The following is a 20,358-nucleotide window of genomic DNA, read 5'->3' as shown; positions in this document are numbered from 1 at the left end:
CTATTTCTCAGGAGTCTTAAAACCCGCCTCAGCTCCAGATCTCAGCTTGTCTTTAGGTCGACTGAAAGTTAGGTTGAGACAGGATTTCCTGCATTGGAGACTGCCATCAACTGGCTCTCAAAGCTCCCATCAGTAACCAATGGGTGACGTAACTCTGGCTTTCTCAATGTTTATTTACAGTCTTTGGTTTCAACCAGAGGTGATAGTTATCGAAAAAAATGGGGGGTTATTACAGCCTTAATTTAAATCACTACACTGTAAACCCAGATAAGTTAATTGAACTCAAAAAAATAGTTGAAACTGATTACATCGAACATTTTAAGTTGAACCACCTTAAGACACATCATTTTTAAGTTCTATTAACTTGGCTTTATTATGTGACACTAACTTAATTTTGCAGGTTAATGTTACATGAATTAGTAAGTATTATTAACATGTTTTTTTTATTTTGAAAGAACAAATCAAAATTAAGTACTGCAAACACAAATACTTTGTTAAGCGGTACCATAAATTATTTATGTTCTCTATAAGTAATTATTTACATTATGTTTATATATATTTTGAGTTTCATTTAGTTTTGAAAACTTTCCTATAATTAAAAACTCTACTTAATTCCAACTCAAACCTATATTTTGAAGTACTTAAAACATTTGTTGAAACTGATTACATCAATGTTTTTAAGTTGCGTTAACACAATATCCTGAAATACACAAATTCTTAGTGAAAATTAAACACATTTTAACACAGAACTGTAAATGCAAATCACTTTATTAAAGGACTGAAACATCATCCAAACATTATAGTGATTATGAAAAAAACCTACCAGAAAATGCATTAGTGAAAGGACTTTGGTAAACAGCCTATGATCATTTATGATCAAAACATTTACATTATCCCCAGTTCAAGATTTTACATACTAACAAACATTTGTAAATATTAAAATGATTGGCTCAGTACAAGCAGCATGTCAAAACATGGCTCAATAACCTAGGCTTCAACTTGCCATCCTTGAGACCCAGACTTTTGGGTAACTTAGATGCAGTGCAATCGACAACTGTGTTACCCTCAAGCGCAACCTTCTTGGGGCAGAAGATCTGGTTCATCTGTTGAAGTGGCACTGATCATGAGGAGCCCGGCTGGTATGTTGTCGATTTGCATTCATCTGACAGGGCCACCTAAAGACAAGAACAGAGAACTGTAACTACCTAAGCTTCAGTGCATGATAGATGTTGCAGGACAATTATTATTATTATTGGCAGTCATTCTCCAAAATTACAGAATCTGAGTAAAATAGATGATGTTGGAGAGATCCTGGAGCGCTGGCCTGCCCTAAAGATGGAGTCACAGGTGAGGTTTTTTTCTTTACTTTTGTGTTTTGTGTGAGCAGATGAGGCTGTGGCCCTGACAGGTTTCCTGACATTAACATGTAACTACTTTGTGAATATAAAGTGTAGGGATCTCAACATCAGTCACTAAATCTGACAAGCATCCAGGACTTCAAAAGTCACATTACAATTCTAAATAATATGTTGACTTACATCCAACAGCTTCAGAAGCCTGGAGTCATCCTCATACAGATATGTAGGGAGAGCGCGGCGGACAGCAGCACGTTGGACACTGACGTCAACTTGTTCCTTAAGTGTGACAAAACATTATTCTTAATTTTAAATGCTTAACAGGGAAGGCACACAGTTCATCACAAGAAATAGCCCTATGATGCCTTTAAATAAGGTTGGGTAATATTTACCCAACTGTCAAATGACAATATAAATAGTGGAAGACTTGATTATGATTTTTCCAAACAGTCTTTCATGATAGAAGACTGTCATCCATCAACAATGACACTGTCATTTAGCCCTTTTATTATCATGCATGAACAAGTATAATCAACTCACCTGGAGGTCACAAGTGTTGAAGAGCTGATCCAGGACTTCGGATACCTTCCCTGTGCGTGCAGCTTTCCTGAACAAACCCTTTAAGACAAGTCTGTCTAACTCAGCATAGAAGTGGTTTTTCAGGTTGATGTTTGTAATGCTGTGAAACTTTGCACAGATCTGTAAAAATAAAAAACAGATTTGTAAGTTACATTGAAGTGCATTTCAAAAGAAAAGGAAAATGAAGGTGTTAACACATTTAAACAAGAAAAAACTTTTAATTTGTTAAATGCTTGTCAGATTGAGTGACTGACGTTGAGATCCCTACACTTGTTAATGTCAGGAAACCTGTCAGGCTCACAGCCTCATCTGCTCACACAAAAACACAAAAGTAAAGAAAAAAAACTCACCTGTGACTCCATCTTTAGGGCAGGCCAGCGCTCCAGGATCTCTCCAACAGGCAAGTCATCACTGACGACCTCTTTACACCTCAGGGAAAAGGTGGTCTGCAGTAAATTTGGAATCAGAAAGAAGTTTTTGAACAATAAGTGGGGCCCTTCTACAAAGCATAGAATGATGAGACAGTGAACAGGTTTTAGATACATTTCCCTTTTGTGCATCGCTCACATCTGTATTCTCTTCACAGCGATTGTGCACAATAAATGTCTATTAAAAGTCTGTGCTTTGAATACCTACCAGATTGCAGACTCCAGATATAACCAAGTTGCTTGTGTTTAAGCCTTAAGACAAAGAAAATAAAAAATTTGCTAAGCTGTACATTTTTGCAGAAATGTATCTTTACAGTTTATTTACAGTAAAGGAGTAACGTGACTTACAGAGTGCTGGCAGGAGGGCTCAAAGATTTAGTTTTTTGTTAACTTGTTTTATTAGCCTATTGGTGCAGAACAGTGTCTTTATTTCTGGATAAACAGTGTTTACTCATTTAACAATTGCTAAGCAAAACACAAGGAGAAAGCTCCCGCTTAGCTCTGTGTCCATGGTAAATATCACTTCAGGACGGGGTCAAGTATCTCCACATACTGGAGGTTATTTTACACAAATGTACAGACACCAGCTTTAAAGTTAAGTTAGTTATTTTCTATACTACCAGCCTTATTTCTAGAGTTTACCAAACTTTCAGAAAAGCATAACAAATGATAGCACTCAAACAAACTGTGTTAAGACCTTTGGTTGACTGCACGGAGAGCTGTCTGCCTTCCACATGTGGAGGTCGACAAGAAAAAAAGTGGTCGAGTAACATTGCAATTTTAAACCTATATAAAGACTTAGTGTCTACTTGAAAAGTTAAAGAAATATAAGCAAACTTATTTCTAGTTTTAAAATGTTTTCACATTGAATAGGGCAAACTGCATTCATTAATTAACGCCACAAAAGTAAAACAAAACAGTATTCACTCTTCATACTAAATGCATGAAATAGCTGCGGACATGAGAACTATTTCATCAAATGAAGAAATGAAATGTGATAAAATAAGTTATTACTCACCAGATTAGCTCAAAGATAGTCAGTCAGTGCATTCAGCGGAGTAGAGACAGAAAACTCCTGCATGTCCGAACAAAAGTCCCTTCAAACGTCTGCGATTTGCTCCATAAACGAAACAATATCTCCTTGTTGTGTCCAAATTGTTGTAAAGTTGCAAAGTCCACTCTGCGTGTCTGCTCATTCTTACTGAGTCGATGTGAGAGCAAACATGGCGGACTCTCCTTCAGGTGACAGCACGTACGTACGTGACCGTGACGTCATGCAGATCAGATCAAACAATTTGTACAATTATGAAAAAAAAATCGGTTTAAATCGGTTGAGCACTGTTTACTTGAAACTAAAAACGCGTTCTAATAACTGTTTGAATTTCCGAGTTCAGACAACCCATTTTTTTTGACAGGCTTTTACTGTTCGGTCTTACAGTCGAAGGGATTCTTCAATACCCTCCTTATTTGATTGACAGGTTATTTAAATACAACCAAAAAGTCCAATATATACTGAGTTTACGTAGGAGGATACTCATTCATTCCATCAAAGGCTTTATATGTGATTTTTTTGATCCAGCAGATGTCGCCCTTGAGCACAGCATGAAACCAAAACAACTCGCGCTGCATTGTTGTGTTAGCACGCTAATGCTAGCGATCTTTATTCTGCTCGTATCTTCACACTGCATGTAAATTTACCTGAAATGAGCGTGATCTAGAAACACAGTTAAGCAGTGAGTACAGTATGTTATTCTTCTTTTCTCTAGTCCCTCAATTAAACAACTTTTATACACGAGGGGAGGAGTCAGCCGGCCGTCCTGGCGATGTAAACAAACTGAAGATAGGACTCTGAAAACTCTGAAAACATCACAGACAGTGGGACTCGGGTGTTACACCCATTGTAGACAGTCATGACTCACAGAGTTATTTTCAGAGGAGATACTTGATTTATATTATATTTAAGTGTGAAAAAAAAATGTTTGTAACCTTTGACTTTGACTTTGCAGTTAAAAGTGTGTTTTTCCCAAACAGGGACGATTTAACTTTCATTCACACCAGCTGCACAAATGAACACAATGTCCTGAATATTAAAAAAAAACACTTCACAAACAGCATCTGAGTGAAGAGGAATCCAACTAAACACTCGCTTGCCCCCCCCCCCCCCCCCCCCCGTTTCACATGAACATGACACTGTACATTTCATTTTAAAGTCACTATGCATTCATCTTTCATCCATTTTAGAAAAACGGTCAATTAATCAATTTGGGGTCCAAAAAAAACAATCCTCAATCATCTTATAACTCGAGCACCGACAGTATACACTCAGTATTATTTTGTGCAGGCTCTCTTTCCCTCAGTCTGTTTGCTTTGTCTGGTTTCAGACCAAGAACAACCTCTCTCTCCTCCCAGCGGTGACAGCGACTGTTTGGGTGTGAAGAGCTGGGCAGGAGTTTCTCTTTGGTTCATTGGCACTGTTGGCACACACACACGCACACACACAATGAACTGTCTAACTTTACCTCACCACTAACTCTTGAATAACTTTGGCAGGAAGTAGAGTGTGTGTGCATTTTGTGTGTCAGTGGCTGAGAGACATGAGCTGCATTCCAGTGTAGCCTACAGTCCATGTTATAGAAGTCTGCATGTTTGCCACCTCTCTGGCACTACATAATATAAACTCCATTTTAGTTAAATTAGTGTGAACACAAACGGGCTGATTTTTCTCAGAATTGTTTTCCTGCCAGGACGAATGATGGGCGATGGAGTCCCAATCGATGGCGGTCGCCATGCTGGAAGTACAGTCCCAGTCTAACTTTCAGTCAACCTAACAACAGGCTGAGAGCTGGAGCTGAGGTGGGCTTTAAGCCTCTTGAAAAAGAAAAAACGCTACATAAACCCATCAATCTGTAAAAAATGGCATTTTGAATGGGGTGTGTATGTGACTACAGGTTTTTTTTTGTGCTTTATCATACATCCTTTCCAAAAATGGATTCTTTACAGACACTAGTATACTAAGTTATTTGATTAAAAGGAATTAAAGTATTCACTTGTAGCACAAGAGTTCACAGCACTTGTCACCACTCACCCTGTCCTCCTCACTATCATTTGCCTCGATGAAAACTGGTAGTTAATACAGACAAAAATAGTGTTGCACTAGACTTAATGCCTTACAGCATCCACGCTAAAAATAGACTCATTCTATTTTTTAAACAGGCAAAGTGGAACAGTGAGTAATCTAAAAAAAAAAACTTATCTTAAATGTGCCACTGGGCTTTGGGTTTGCTCTTGTTTGGCACAGATCTCATCTCTTTGTAGCTGTTTAAACACAGAGAACCCAAATGTCTTTTAACAAGGAGGAGAAGAATTTACCGGTGTATAAATTCTCCTTTCATAAAAACCTCTACGGTTAAAGCTGAAATTTTGATTTATGTCACAAATATGTAGTGGAATGACATCAACATAAGGCAGGCTACACATGAGCCGATTTTTAAATCTTTACCGATTTTTAAATCCTTGGAGACGACAGACATGAGGAGTAGTGACGATTTCACCGACATGAGATCTCACAGAAAATCGACGAATCAAACGTAACTTCAGAAGTGATAAAAATATGGAGGATGATCGACGCCATATTGCGGCATATCTTGCATGAGACATTATAAAGTTACTCGTGTTGTTGCCATAATGTGACAACTGAGCTGTTGTGTTCATATTCGCTGATTTCGAGCTTTAAAATTTAAAGGTTTTCAATATCTGGCTGGTGACCTTTCCGGGTCTGCTCGCTCTCATTGGCTCCTGCAGGTTTTCAGTCAGAGGCAGCCATTCCGAACTGTAAATATCAGATGTGTTTGATAAATGATTTGAGATCAGGGAGGCTCTGACTCGATCAGGAGCCATAAAGTAATCGTATTGACTCTACACTCTGAAGATTATTTGGACAAATAATCGGTTGTGAAAAGCCTGGAATCATGCTGCCACCATCTCCCAACCCGATCATTTCTGAAAATGAGATGCCACACATTACAAAAAAGACCGGTAGATATTATAAATGATAGAATTAATGAGTACATGTTTTCTCTTAGGATGCCCCCTATTCAAGAAAATGTTCCCCACAAAATACGTATAGCTTTCAGAAACATAGTGGGATTAAACGTCTTCTTAAGAGGCGTTCAATGCCCAGCGGTTAGGTCGCACCCCATGTATGATGGCTAAAATCAAACCTCCTTTCCCCACTCTCTCCTGATTTCTTACTCTATCCACTGTCCAATCAAATAAAGGCAAAAAAACCAAACATTTTATGACTAGCAGCTGTATGTATAATGAGGAAATGATTCAAAGGTTTTTGAATCTTGAAGCCATTTCGTGGAAAGTATTCAGAATTGTTGGCCCACATCTGGGTCCTGTGAGACACACTGAAACAGAAACAGAGGAAACAAGTATGTAAGGTATGATGAGCGTGTGCTGGCCAGCAGCGTCTGCTGAGTCATCTTTTCAAAACCAATGCAGTGTCCCAGGACTTAACCCGTGTCTGAGGTCAGTGTGAATGAATCCACCAAACATCCGAGGTGAGCATGTTTGATTCAGCTCCGGAAACCAAAACCCTGGGACTGGAAAACATAGCCAGACTCAAGAGGAAGCTGGACGATAAGAGAGACAGAAGGAACTCTGTGTTCGTTTGGTGGATTCTCTTACTTGTGTGATTGTCTGGGGTTTTTTGTAAATGATGTAGGAGCCACTTTTGTTAGTTACTGGTGTGTAACTGGTGGTTATATAGATCACACCTGTTCACTTGTGTTTAGCTTTGAAGGAGAATGGGGGGGGGGGGGGGGGGGGGGGGTGCCTGGGAGTGGAAACTTTTTGTTGACTGCCACACTGCACGGCAATCACTCACTGATTTAAAGAGCCAGCTGGTAACTGGTGATATTAAAGGGGTCATATTATGCTTTTTCTGGTTTTATATGCTCTTCAGTGTGTTTTCCAAGTGTCCTGTGCATGTTTAGGCACATCTATGTGCAAAAATTCAAAGTCCGCGGAAACGCGGCTTCTCTATTCCTCCTGTTAGCTGTAGCATTAGCTGCATGTAACGCTCGGTTCTAGCCCCCCTCGAAAAAAAATTGCCAGTGTGACGTCTTGTCTCAGTGTGATATCACTGATCTAAGCCCATTGGCTCGTTGTGGCAAGCCCAGCAGCTCATGTTGCATGCCCATTAACTTCTGTAGCACGCCCATGATATGCCGTAGCCTGCGGTAGCACAGTAGTGCTAAGGTGCTAATGTTTTTGCTCCCCTCTGAGCCAAAGTGGCTGCATTCCCAATATGGTAAAAGGGGCGTGACATTTCTGAGAACCGTGCTGAGCGACTGACCAATTACGGCAGAGCCAACAGGCCGACCAATCAGATCAGACTTGGCACACGTGGGGACTCTGAACGTGGGCACTTCAGAGCCTTAGAGAGAGAGTCAGAAGAGAGCCGGTGCATGGAGCGGCAGTTCATGAAAACAGACACTTTTTTAGAACTTTAGCTATTGTGAACATACTTTAGTAGGTACATAGATTAAATATACGAACCCCAAAAAGGGCATAATATGACCTTGTGTGTCATATTTTGTCAAAACAGACAAATAAATAGGTCGTTGTTTGTTGGTCAGATGCAGTTCAACCTTCCCTGAATGCACCACAGCTTCAGCGTCAGCTCTGCACAGAGACACTGGCAGCTGACTTTTTAAACCGTTCCAGATAAAGTATGCACAAAAATGAAATAGTGCTTTATCATCACGGTTTTAAAAATGCATGAGTGATGGAGAGGAAAAGTAATTTACTGGCGATGGCTCAGCAGCACAACAGAGCAGAGCCAGACTGTAGTATCATACTCACTTATTAATGCTGTAGACTAAATTACAACGTTTTTCTGTAACTACAGTCTGTAGTATCTGTGCAGTAGTCATGTGTAGAGAAGAAAATCAGACGCTTTTTTTTAAACTGCATCTTCTGCTTCTCGTGTTTAAAAAGGGCCAGACCCCTCTGCAGCAGTAAAGGATATTTTTATGGTTCTGTAGGGTTATTACCGGATCACTTTATTGGCCTGCAGCTCGAGCTATACAGACCATAAAATGTGCTCTTTTTTAAATTTCCTATACATTGAACATCTCTCAGTCATGGCGATTCCAATGTGTGTATACTGCCGATAGCACTTAAATACACGGTAAGTTAGATAATAGTAACGTTCAGGTATAAAACTGTTAAATTAGAGAAACTAAAGTGGATTTATCCAGGTCAAACAGTCATGATTGAATAAGAGAGACAGCAGGAGGGCTTCTGGTATCTCTCAAACCCGCGATGCTCATGGAAGGGAAAACTTCAAAAAGAAAAGTGGAGGAAAACTTAAAACCAAAAAACATTGGTATGAATCATCCAGGGAACTCAGGATGGTTAGAAAAGTATAAAAGGCCTCTAATTCATCACATAAAAAATACACCAATGTGTGTCCCCAAAGTTTCTCGGTTTCAAGTTTTCCTCAACTTTTTTTTTTGATGTCTTGATTTAATTGATTCTCTAAGGGATGGGAACCAGAGGGTCGCCAGTCCAAGTCCGGTGTGGACCAAATCTGTGAATTGGTCTGTTAGCTGGAGAGGTGCCAGTTCACTTCCTGAGCACTGCCGTGGTTCCCTTGAGCAAGGCACCGAACCCCAACTGACCAGCCTATGTGTGTGTAGTTTGTCTCAATAACAGAGTGTGAAATTGCATTTCCACTCATGGGATTAATAAAGAACATCTTCTTCTTAATGATTGGAAATCCCATTAAATGAAATTTAACGAGCGTATTTTGTTTGGTGGTGATGAATAATGACTGTAGAACCTATAAAAGTTCTTCTTGTTGTTTTTACTTCATTTAAAAAAACTCACTCCTGTGGGTGTTAAATCAATTCAGTGTTAACGGCAGCACTCCTAAATTAGCAAAACCTAATCCTTACCCTAACCCTAACACAGGACAGAGATGTGAGTTTAATAACAAGAACTTACTAAGATGTACCTTCCTCAAGTCTGACATATTGAAACTATGAGAGCGTAAAGTATCCATATGTCATTTTAATCTGAGACAGCTATAGATGTCAATTATGCATAATAATGATACAATTTTTTAACCCTGGAGAAATACTGTAAGACAAGATGCAAATATTTAACCACAGTAAAACGTATAGGTCTCAGTAGAATTCAATCACTTTGTAAAATCACAAAAAACTTTTCATCCTCCTGTCCCGCCCCTTCTGTTGCTTCACTGTGAACTTGGCTGCACTCATACGAGAATCATATGACTTCTTTATTGCTCTCTCCCAATTACAACCATGTGTTTGTTGAAGGCTTGTTAAAAAGGTCGCCGTGGACAATGTTCAGTCGTAGCCTTGACAAAAGTTCCCACAGCTTTTATTTGTCCGATGAAAGCAGCTGACACTGATTGCATGCTTTTGCAAAAGATTTTTGACAGATGAATTTTAATGCACAAAACAAAAGGGCAAGATGGGACACGAGCAGGGCTGTAACACTGCGGTGATTTACAAAGTTGTTACTACAGAGGACATTCCCGTGTCTGTGAGAGTTTGTGTGAATGTGTAAAAAAAAAAAGGGGGACAGGCGTCATAAACTAGATCCAACGGTCTGTGGGGGAATCAAGCCGGGCTGTGCCACTTTTTTTTAATTGAGTAACTTTAAATCAATTTGGCATACGGAGACCTTCCTGATAGTTATTTATTTTTAACCCTGTTGTTTTAGATAACACTTCATAAAAAGCTAATTGGGTGAACGCAGTACATTTAGGAATGCAGCAAAGAAGTATAAAAGTGAGCAGCAATTGAAATACTCAATACATCAATTTACTACTAACGACAAAGGGTTAGGAATATGCAACAAATTCACATTATTATTACCCACATCCCTAAATCTAAATGTCCTTGTTATGTTAGTACAGGTGGAAATTTGGGTAGTTTTAAATGAAGCTCTAGCGTAAGTTCAGTCAGGATCGGGTCTTGGCATTCATCCCTTTCTGCACGCTTACTCTCGTCATCCTCCAGCTGTTATTTTCTGGGGCCGTCATTGGATATTCAGCTGTCTCATAAGAGGTACTCATCTAACCAATTGCATGGCGTTCCTCCCTCATTTTCAACATACACATGCTCTGTAAACTGTGCCAGCTAAGACGGGCAACACACCACAAACCTTTTCCGCCATTTGAAACAAAAACAGCCGTTAGATCCCGCAGAAAGCAAGAACATACCGTCCTAAATGAGCCTCAGCAAGCAGTAAGTGTTTCTCCACAGCAAGCAAACTGTCACATCAGCATTTTCCAGCTCTGTGCACTCAGCTCATGATTGCTGAAATATTCCCCTGTTGAAGGAGAGTTCATCATGTTCTGACAATAAAGAATAATAAAACCACAAACAAACATCTCGTTTCTTCAACTTTCACTTTGGGAGCGAAAATCATAAACATGTATCAACTGATATCATCGTGATAACATTCAGTGAAAACATTTACATTTTAGTCACATCGCTCAGCCCTACTTGGAAGGTGGAAAAATGTACAAAACAAGCAGGGTGTTGTTTTTGGTAAAAAGGGGTTTAACAAAGAGGTAAGAAATGTATTGCAAAAAAATCTGAATTATTCAACCAACACTATTTCTCATTCCTATAAGAACACAGATTCTCGCTCGCTCTCCAGCCACTATGTCACCGTTCTGAGGCGAAGTTCCTGCCTTCCTCTCCTCTCTATTCATCTTAAACTTCCCATGACTGCACAGCTTTGGAATCTCAGTTAAAGTACTGGAGCCACAGTTTCTCTCCCTTTTTGCTTCACATGTCTGCAGACTTAATGTCGTGCTTTCAGACGAGAAGTACCAAAAAGACAAAACCCAAGGAAAAATCTAGACGGATTTATAATTTACAAGTCACTCCCCTTGAATTTGGTCTTTGAATAAATATTGCTTTAAGCTGAATGCCCACTCACCATCTACAGTCAAAGAGATTGTAATGCTTTTATTTTGAGCACGTTTTGACAAAAAATGTATTGATTTGAATCTCCTGCACATTTTAGAACGTGATAAGAAGCGCTCTTCTTTATCTCAACAGTACCTCAATATGTGACCTCTCAACTGTCATATAATGTTGAGAGTGCATGAAGCCTCCAGTGCAATCTTTTACATCAACATTGCACAATACTCCTGCAGTGCAGCATGCCAGTCAGTGAGCCTCGGTAAGAAAACATTACAGCTCACTTGTGTCGACTTCTAACCTGAAGAATATTTTGAATATGTAGACTTCACCTGTTCTCTTTGCAGGGTTTCTGTTGAGTAAAACTCAAAGCACACAGAAGGCTTTTTCTCTCTTACAGAAATAAGCCTGCTTTTGATATCATTTGATGCTCCACATTTTAATTATATCTACTCATTTCACTTTGTTTAGAGCAGCCTTTCCCAAACTTAAGACTGCCGCGGCCCGCTTTGAAATTCAAAATGACTCCGGGGCCCGTTATAAAAAAAGTGTTATGACTAAATCTATAACTTTCAGTAAGGGTAAAATTATTGGACATGACAACATGATATTATGGCAAGATAGACACAAAAATGTCCTAAACATTATGTTTATGAATAGTCATGACACGCCTTACTAATCACTTAACGTGTTGACTCATGGAAAATCATCATTATTGTGATATTTATTTTATTTTTAAAATTGGTGGAGGGCTTTTCACGGCCCACCTGCAGTACCCACACAGCCCACCAGGGGGCCCACACTTTGGGAAGCACTGGTTTAGAGCATAGACGGTATAGATTATAAACGTAGTCTCTTTGATGTCTACCACTGGTTTCTGAGTAGGCGTAATGAAGCTGGTCGTCTGGCTTTTTTCTATATTGGAATCTCCATCAGACACTCAGTCTGTCTCGAAACAGGCAATGAGGTGACATTGAGGCGGCCATAAGAATTTGTAGCCTGAAGCCAAACGCACACTATGTACGATTTCCGGCTGATTTGGGTCAGATTTCTTTGTCTAATTTTTTAGGTTTGGGTGAATTGTGTGTTTTTAGTCGTGGATGCACAACAACCCGATCAGCTGCTCCAGACCGGTCAGATAATGTACTGCAAACATAATTCATCTTATTAATTCCACCTGAGCTCTTCTTGCTGTGAAAAATGAATGTAATATAGGGTTCATTTGGGAACAATAAAACCAGAGTAAACAAGAGTCCTCTGATGCTAGGTGGACTAAAAATGTCATGATTAGCAAGATTAATTCCTACAACAAAACTTTATTTTGCTGTTCTAAAGTAAGCACAGCCACTGAAGACATGTAATATAGTTTAGAAGATGCTTACAGTGGACATCAAAAACAGCAAGGTCAGAGGTCACCATAAAACTGAGCTCATCTCCAAACAAAGCAGCAACTTCAATGGAGAAAAATAAACCAAATGAGAAACTGCCCTGCAGTTCCTCCAGTGTCCACTTGAGGCTGACTGCAAAAACCAAAGAATCCCCATAACAGCCCATATTAAAATGAAAAGTTTCACAGCAGAAATAAATATGTTAACAGTTGTTAAAGGTCTGTAAAGCTAATTTCTTCAATTTCTCGCAGCCCAGTGTATACTGTACGATAGTGTTAAAGTCACGGGGGAATGAGAGCTCATACTGTATGGCCGAATTGTTCAGGATGCAAGACCGGAGCTCATGATTTATTTGCTCACACTGAACAACCTGATTGTCGGGGCCCGACCTGAGCTCACACTGTATACGAGTCAAACCGGGACGGAGCATTCACCATTGTCAAAAGAAAACTCCTACAGACAGAGGCTTCCCTGTCAGTTGGGGCTCTGCAGACATTTTGTTCCAACATTTTTTGAATTAGATCAAACCATGCCTGCTGCCTGCTGTTGCCATGGTGCTTTCGGGAAACATCAGACAAACGGGTCCTGATATCGTGGCTCTGCTCTCACCGTGCAAGTGTGTGCAGTTGTACGACCAAAATATTAAACATGCCATACAATACTGTTATCAACAACATTCTTAGTTAGACAATGCAGTGAAAAAAGTCTGTTCAAATTCATTTCACTTCACGTTTTTGGATGCTGCAGTTTGCATTTATGTTATGCAACAACATTTTTATTGGCAAATTACCAAATGTCTATAGTCTTTGATGGTATATATGAAGCTTTGTGCATCAACAGTGAATAAAAAAAACATATTTCCATGTTACATAAGAGAGCTAAGAGTTACAGAAATGAATTATAAAAAATGTGTGTGTTTGGGTTTATGTTGATGATCGATTCAACTTCTTGACAAGATGGCCATCCTCGTTTTACTTGGACTTTTGCCGACATTGATCCTTACTGGACTTTTGCTGAGTCACCTTTCTAAGTGAACCCAATCATATCACTGACTCATTAGCTGGATTGAAGTTATACCCTATCCCCCATTCTGCTGCAACAACCACTCAACTCAGCTGCTCGCTGTATTCTTGGTCTTCAATCGATTTATCTTCCTTATTAGTTCACGGCACCTTAATGGATATCAGAAGCTCAACGAGGGTAGATTAAATGCTCGCAATGTTTTTCAACTCACTCATTTTGTTGTGCTGTGTGCACTCCGATGTGAACAGTCCCTGTGGATGTTAAACAATTATCGGGTTCGAAGGACTACAGATAGAGTCTAAAAGCCAAAGTGGTGAAGAGAAAACTCAAGCGAGGGCCATTTTCAAGAGAACTGAGAAACTTCTTTAACTGGAAGGTTTTTTTTGATGGATCCCACAGGAGATTATGCAGGGAGTTACAAAGCCACAGAACACTAATATAATTAGCATGAATGGAATCATTTGGAGCATGAACAACTTCCTCAGGATGACTCATTACTTGTGTGTTTGGTGGAGTGTTGTTTTCTTTCTCAGTGAATTATGTACGAGCCGCAGACTGTATCAAAAGAAGGACGGTGATTCATCTCCCCAACAGTGAAGACAAAACAGTTTGAAGCTTCCCTTACTGACTGCATGCTACAGTATATTGGTCATAAGCTCCGCCTCCTCCATGTTAACAGATGGGACATGGGGGAAAGTAGAAAATTAAAATGCAAGCGAAATAAGCACCCCAAGAACACGGTTTTTGTCTTTATAGTTTGTTCTCTTTGTGCTGATTTATACCGAGTGTTTACAATGTGAATTCACAGACTTGGACACCAATATTATGCCGTCATGGAATAAATATGAATGTACAACTATGTGTTGACGGCGGAGCTAAGTTGTGCCACTTTCGAGAAAAAAGCAGTCAGTAAAGGTTATCTCATTCTCTCTCTCCAAATGACAGCACTGGCGCAATATGTCCAGCCTGTCTCTCGGGAGTATTGTCAATTCTTTTTTTGCACAACTAGGAGTTGGCAAGAATGTGTTCGGAGTCCTTATATATACAGTCAGTGGTATTTGGCATACTTCTTGTCCCTTGACAGCCATTTATTCTGTTTAGCTTGGACCATATTCCCATCACAATCCTTATCTTGAAGTCCAGCCCTACATGCCAACATGTTAAATTGTCCCTACAATAACACTCTATCTACTCTGCAAACAATGCTGCCTTCAACGCGTATACTTTCATTTTCTCATAACAAACTAAAGTAAAATGTTAATTGTGTTTCTCGTGGAGAAATCGCACAACGGTTAGTCGTAAGGAACATTTTTACCGTGCTGCTTTAACGGGCTGCATCTCTCCCACGACTGAATATTAAGAGACCAATCAAACTTTTTCAGTTTTGCCTGTTTTGACAGAACCTATACGCTTAAAACATGAACACTGAATATGAATCATATGAGAATAAACACAAATTTACTCATGACAAATATGGTTTTAAATGACTATAGCTGATTGCGTAATGGGCAAATTGTTGGGTATTATAAGAGATAAGAGAGGAAGAACACATTATTTTGTTTATATTCATAGGTGGCGATCAGCTGCTTTGAGTTCTGAACAGGGGGATTCATGTCATTTAACAGGACGGCAAACAGGAAACACTTCCTCCTTCTATTAAAACATCCATTCAAGAAGCAAAAATGCTTCGTTCCCTCTTTAAAAGAAGTCTGCATGAAATGATTTCCTGCTTCTTCTTTTTTTTAAAAGGACAGAAAGTAGAGGGCACAGGAACAGGAAGAGAGGCTCCTGACACCACTCTCCACAACCACAGCCATCACAGCTAATGGGCCTTTTTGCTCAAATCGAATTAAAAATGGGATGGTGAGTAGATGACTTGTTTTCCTCAGATTTCTCGAGTATGACTAATACTTCTCGACAGTGCTGATAGCCCCTGCCTACTAAGGATGTCAAAATAGTAAATACTTCTCCACACCACGTTTTTAAAATGATACAGTTTCCATTTTTTTAATAACCAATAGTATTGACAATACCAAAGCTTTAAAAGAAAACTACAGCTAGACGATTTGATAATAAAAGGTGTGTATGAGAGGAAAAAGCTAACTCCTGCACACTGTCTACAAAAGTTACCAATGTATTTATACAGTTTGGACTCCCTTGCTACTTTTCATAATTGAAAACAAGAAATCGCCTATGACTTCTGTTTTTGTTTCCATGGTATCAAAACAGTTATTGATATACTTTGTTACTTTATTAGTATTTTATAAAAGTTTAAAATTCTGTAGTCGTGCCAACCAACCCAAATGTACAACCCTATAGCTGGACGTACACTGCATGATTTCAGGCTGATTTAGACCTGATTTTTGAGTAGGACGACAAATTTTGAAGTGCGGGTGTTGATTTTCAGTGTGATCGCCGAGCGTTGTCGTGCATTGTTCACTGAGGCACGATGGCTGGTCGTATACGACTGCACACACTCGCAAAGTGAGAGCAGAGCCTCGCGGCGATTCCCCAAATTCAGGACTTTTTAAAAGTTCCCTGATTGTGCATGCCAGAACTGACAGCCCATATCTGATAATCACCATGGCAACAGCAACCATGCCTGTTTAATCTATCTTCCCCCTTGTATCACCAAAGAAACGTTGGCTGGAATTATCTCTGGACCTCAAGGTGACAGGTAATGTTTGGTAATGAATTAGGTGCTAGTAAGCTTGTGTTTGTTGGTGATGCTGAGTTTGTGTGTGAGAGAAAGAGAGAGAGAAAGAGAGAGAGAAAGAGAGAGAGAGTGAGAGCCTTTTTGCCGTGAGCTGTGCATGAGATAACTAAACTATACACATATGACTTAACCCTCCGTCTGTAGGAGTTTTCTATTGACAATTGTCAATGCTCTGCCCTGATTTAACCCAAGAATCGGGTCGTACAGGGTGAGCACATGAACTGTGAGCTTTGGGTTCGTGCCTTGTTTAACGATGTGGTCATACAGTGTGAGCTGACGTTCCACCACGACTTTCATACAGTCTGTACAACAGGCTTTAAGTGTTAAAATGCAAAGGTATCCTGATCCTAATAAACATTTGTTGAAGTTACAAGGTGTTCTGGCACAGATTTTAAGATAATTTGTCAAGACACTAGAGTAAAAAAGTAGGATTAAATAGTTAGAGTGGTGTGTTTTTCAGCTAATACATGAGGTTTCAAATAGTTGGAGAAAGGTTTTACTGAACATGCAAGGCAGATCCAGGAGCGTGGCATCACACAAGCTGTGGACGCTTGGAAAGGTGTGCGTCCAACCGGCTCAACAGACTGTGAGGTTGTCGGAATCCTCCATACTTCAATACTTTCCATTACCAAAACAATGGCGCTCATGTTAGTCTAATGATCAATAGCATGAGAAAGTACCAAAGTTATTTAAAAAAAAAACTTAAAATCTTCAGTCATAGTTTTAACCAAAAGGTGATTAAAAGAAAAAAAGACACTGTCTTAAATGGAAATATACATTGGCAACGTTTTGCATTTGTGCAATTTAGACAGCTTTGTAAATTAAAAACATGAAATCACCCTATACGCCATGGACTTTTATATTTGTTGCTATGGTACAGACTGACACAGGTATCGATATTGTTGGATTTTTTACAGGTGGTATCTAAGTTTAAAATGTTTAGGCTGTCATTTGTGTTGTAATCATTGTCAGGGTTCTGCGGTTCTGCCTCGATTACCCCCCCAATAAACACTAGACTTTGGCCAAGCTGATGTTTAAACACACCTATATATATATATATATATATATATATATATATATATATATATATATATATATATAGGTTTGGACCTCTATAGGCCTGGATACAAAGGTTGCTTTTAGGCCACTGAATGCATAGAGGTTAGGAATATATAGTCAGTGAATTTGTTTCCTAGACACAAACACAGTTATTCAAATCAGGTGGTTTGAGCAGCATCTCCTCTGACCTGCCAATCTGTGCCTCTCACTCATCTCACTAACATATTTCACCCAACTTCACACATGTGGGAGGTCCCATTAAGTCTACCTAACCTACCCCGCCCCCTGCCCCCACAAAGGTATTTTTCGGTGAGAGGAATTTGTACTCCTCCCCCTCCCCTCCCCTCCCCTCCCCTCCCCTCTGTGTTTCTCCCGTGTTGTGGAGCTTACCGAGAAGCAACAGTTTCAGCTCCCGGCGTGCGTCCCTCTTGTCCCGGCGGAGCTGCCTCTCGATCTCGTCGTTGATCCGCCTGGCTTCTTTCGCCTCCTCGCTGAGGCAACACGCCATAATGGATTCCAGGGTCATTTTCTGAGTTTTTGTTTACTATATGTGGAAGGGGGAGAACACGCCTTTTCCTCTTACTGATTCATTCAGATGTCAAATCAGTTTAAAAACAACAACCGAGGGGTGTGAATGACAAATCCTCATACAGGCCTAGTGGGGAAATTACGCGTGGACGCCCCTTATAATGAGTCTGTACAGAGCACAGATTGTGCTGAAAGAAATTAGATTTTTGACAAATTATTATTTAGGCTACCCCCCTTCCCCCGTTTCGGTTGGCTGTCTGTGTCTCCTGACAGCTCGAAAACAAGTGTCCAAAGCGGTTTTGAGATGAATATCAGTGCAATCTTAATTGGTGTAATCTGCTTTTCCTTCTCAATATGATCAACAGATCCTTTAAAGACACATCCTCCGTGCAGCTCTGGGTGATCTCCTTAACTATGAAGCATTTGCCATCCGTGCCTCTCTCTTTAAAGTCTTCAATGTTGCTGTTTTTCAATCAAGCAAATTCCACTCGAGTTCAAGTTATCGTCCGTGGATGAGGAAGACATTTGGGAAACACATGTAAATAAAAGCTCTCCGTTTATTTTCCAATGGCTCCACTCCCCGGGCGTGGTAAGGCAAGAATATGGCGGACTTTCACTCCAATCCGCTAGTCTGGAATACAGTACAGTTATCTCTCTCTCTCTCTCTGTCTGCTAAGGGGAGAAAAAAAAAGCCAAGAAAGCCACACATAACACAGCATTTCAGCCTGAGTCCCCGGCGCAGCAGCGAAAATTCATCCACGCGTGCGTAAAAAAAAAGAAAGGCGTCCTACTTCCACTGTTGAGTCGCGTGGTGTGAAGAAAGGAATGAAACGGAGTGTTGTTGCTTCCCCCCCGCCGTCGGCCAATCTTCTCCTTTTCCTCAATTCTCTTCATGTATTTTTATTACAGACAGAGAGAGAGGCCATCCACTCCTCCGCTGTGCAGGGTGACGTCGGCCTCCCATCGACCAGGGGGAGTGTCACGTCAAACAAGCGCCACACACACACACACACACACACACACACACACACACACACACACACACACACACACACACACACACACACACACACACACACACACACACCCTATAAAGTATTTATACCCCAACCTGTGGAATTGAAAATATGCATGAATGGAGAAGCTGAACGCACAACTCCACAGACAGGCGTACAAGAGGGCATTACAATTCATGTTTGTATGCCGGATTTGTAGGAGAAACTCTTCGTCACGATACATGTCAGTAGTCTATTTATGTTGCATTTTACGGATGATTGACTGATTTCTGCAAATTGAACAATAGGCATACGGAAGATGATTATGGCCAGGCATGATAAACAAATATTGATAAGAGGAAGACTTTTTTTGTCAAGGCTTTTCGTGAGTTTAAAATCTGCCCTCAGCTATTTCTTGTGGAGCTCCAGGCTGACACAAAAATATCTTATTTTTTACTTCAAACACTTTTGGAGATCTCAAATGCTTTAGATTCTGCAGGTGGTCAGTTTAAAGGTGCCCTATGGAGTTTTGGTAGAGAACTATGAAAGTTGGAGAAATGTACAGATTCTGTGGTATATGTTCATAACTCTACACACAAACTGTCCTCAGAGGAAAATGTGGTCCCTGGAACACTGTTTGAAGATAAAATGCTATGCGAGAAGTTGTGGTGGAGGGTCCGCCAAAGTGAAACTGTAACTCTCCTGGTTGCTTTTTAGCTCTAAACAGTGTTCCAGGGACCCATTTTTTTCCTTTGAGTAAAGTTTGTGTATATAGTTCAGAAACTATAGCATAGAATTGTTTCACTTCTCCAACTTTCAAATTTCACTACCAGATCTACATAGTGCAGCTTTAATGCCATTGTGTCCTGTTTTCTGCAATCACACAAGTAGGGAAACGTGTTTGTTTCCACCGTGTGAAAAAGTATTTTTGGGGAATTAAGTATGTGAAACAGGCACAATAAACAAAGTTTGCACCTATTTAGTTCTGCATTAATTTATACAATACTATCTGATTACAGTCAACACAATGCCGAACAAACTATAGTGTAACTTGTTGTTTTAACTTGAGCCATTTGCTGCAAACAAAGTTGGTTTTGAGGTCACCTCACAAAGGTATTGAGCTGTGTTGATTGTAGCCTAACTAAGTGGCCTATTTGCACCATTTAAATTGGGACATCCCAGTGAGTCAGTGCTTAATTGCATGTAACATATTTGTTTGAATCCAGATCATGAAGTTAAAGCCAGAATCTTTTCTTACTTTATCTATACAAAGCAGGCAAAAAAAACTCACAGCCACATTGAAGCACAT

At 39.9% G+C, this 20,358-nt stretch overlaps 1 protein-coding gene across 1 annotated transcript in view; it reads right to left on the bottom strand.

The window, feature by feature from the left end:
- The window catches only part of LOC110001032 (guanine nucleotide-binding protein G(q) subunit alpha), a 29,266-nt gene extending 10,243 nt beyond the window's left edge, over positions 1–19,023 (bottom strand). Inside the window, exon 1 of the mRNA XM_020656447.3 lies at positions 17,917–19,023. Within this exon, the coding sequence (XP_020512103.1) occupies positions 17,917–18,052 (136 nt within the window). The 5' untranslated portion in view covers positions 18,053–19,023. The remainder of the gene's footprint in view (positions 1–17,916) is intronic.
- Positions 19,024–20,358: the final 1,335 nt, after the last annotated feature.

The sequence above is a fragment of the Labrus bergylta genome, chromosome 2 (genome assembly GCF_963930695.1).
Source record: "Labrus bergylta chromosome 2, fLabBer1.1, whole genome shotgun sequence".
NCBI lineage: Eukaryota > Metazoa > Chordata > Actinopteri > Labriformes > Labridae > Labrus > Labrus bergylta.
This window is presented reverse-complemented; position numbering and strand designations above follow the sequence as displayed.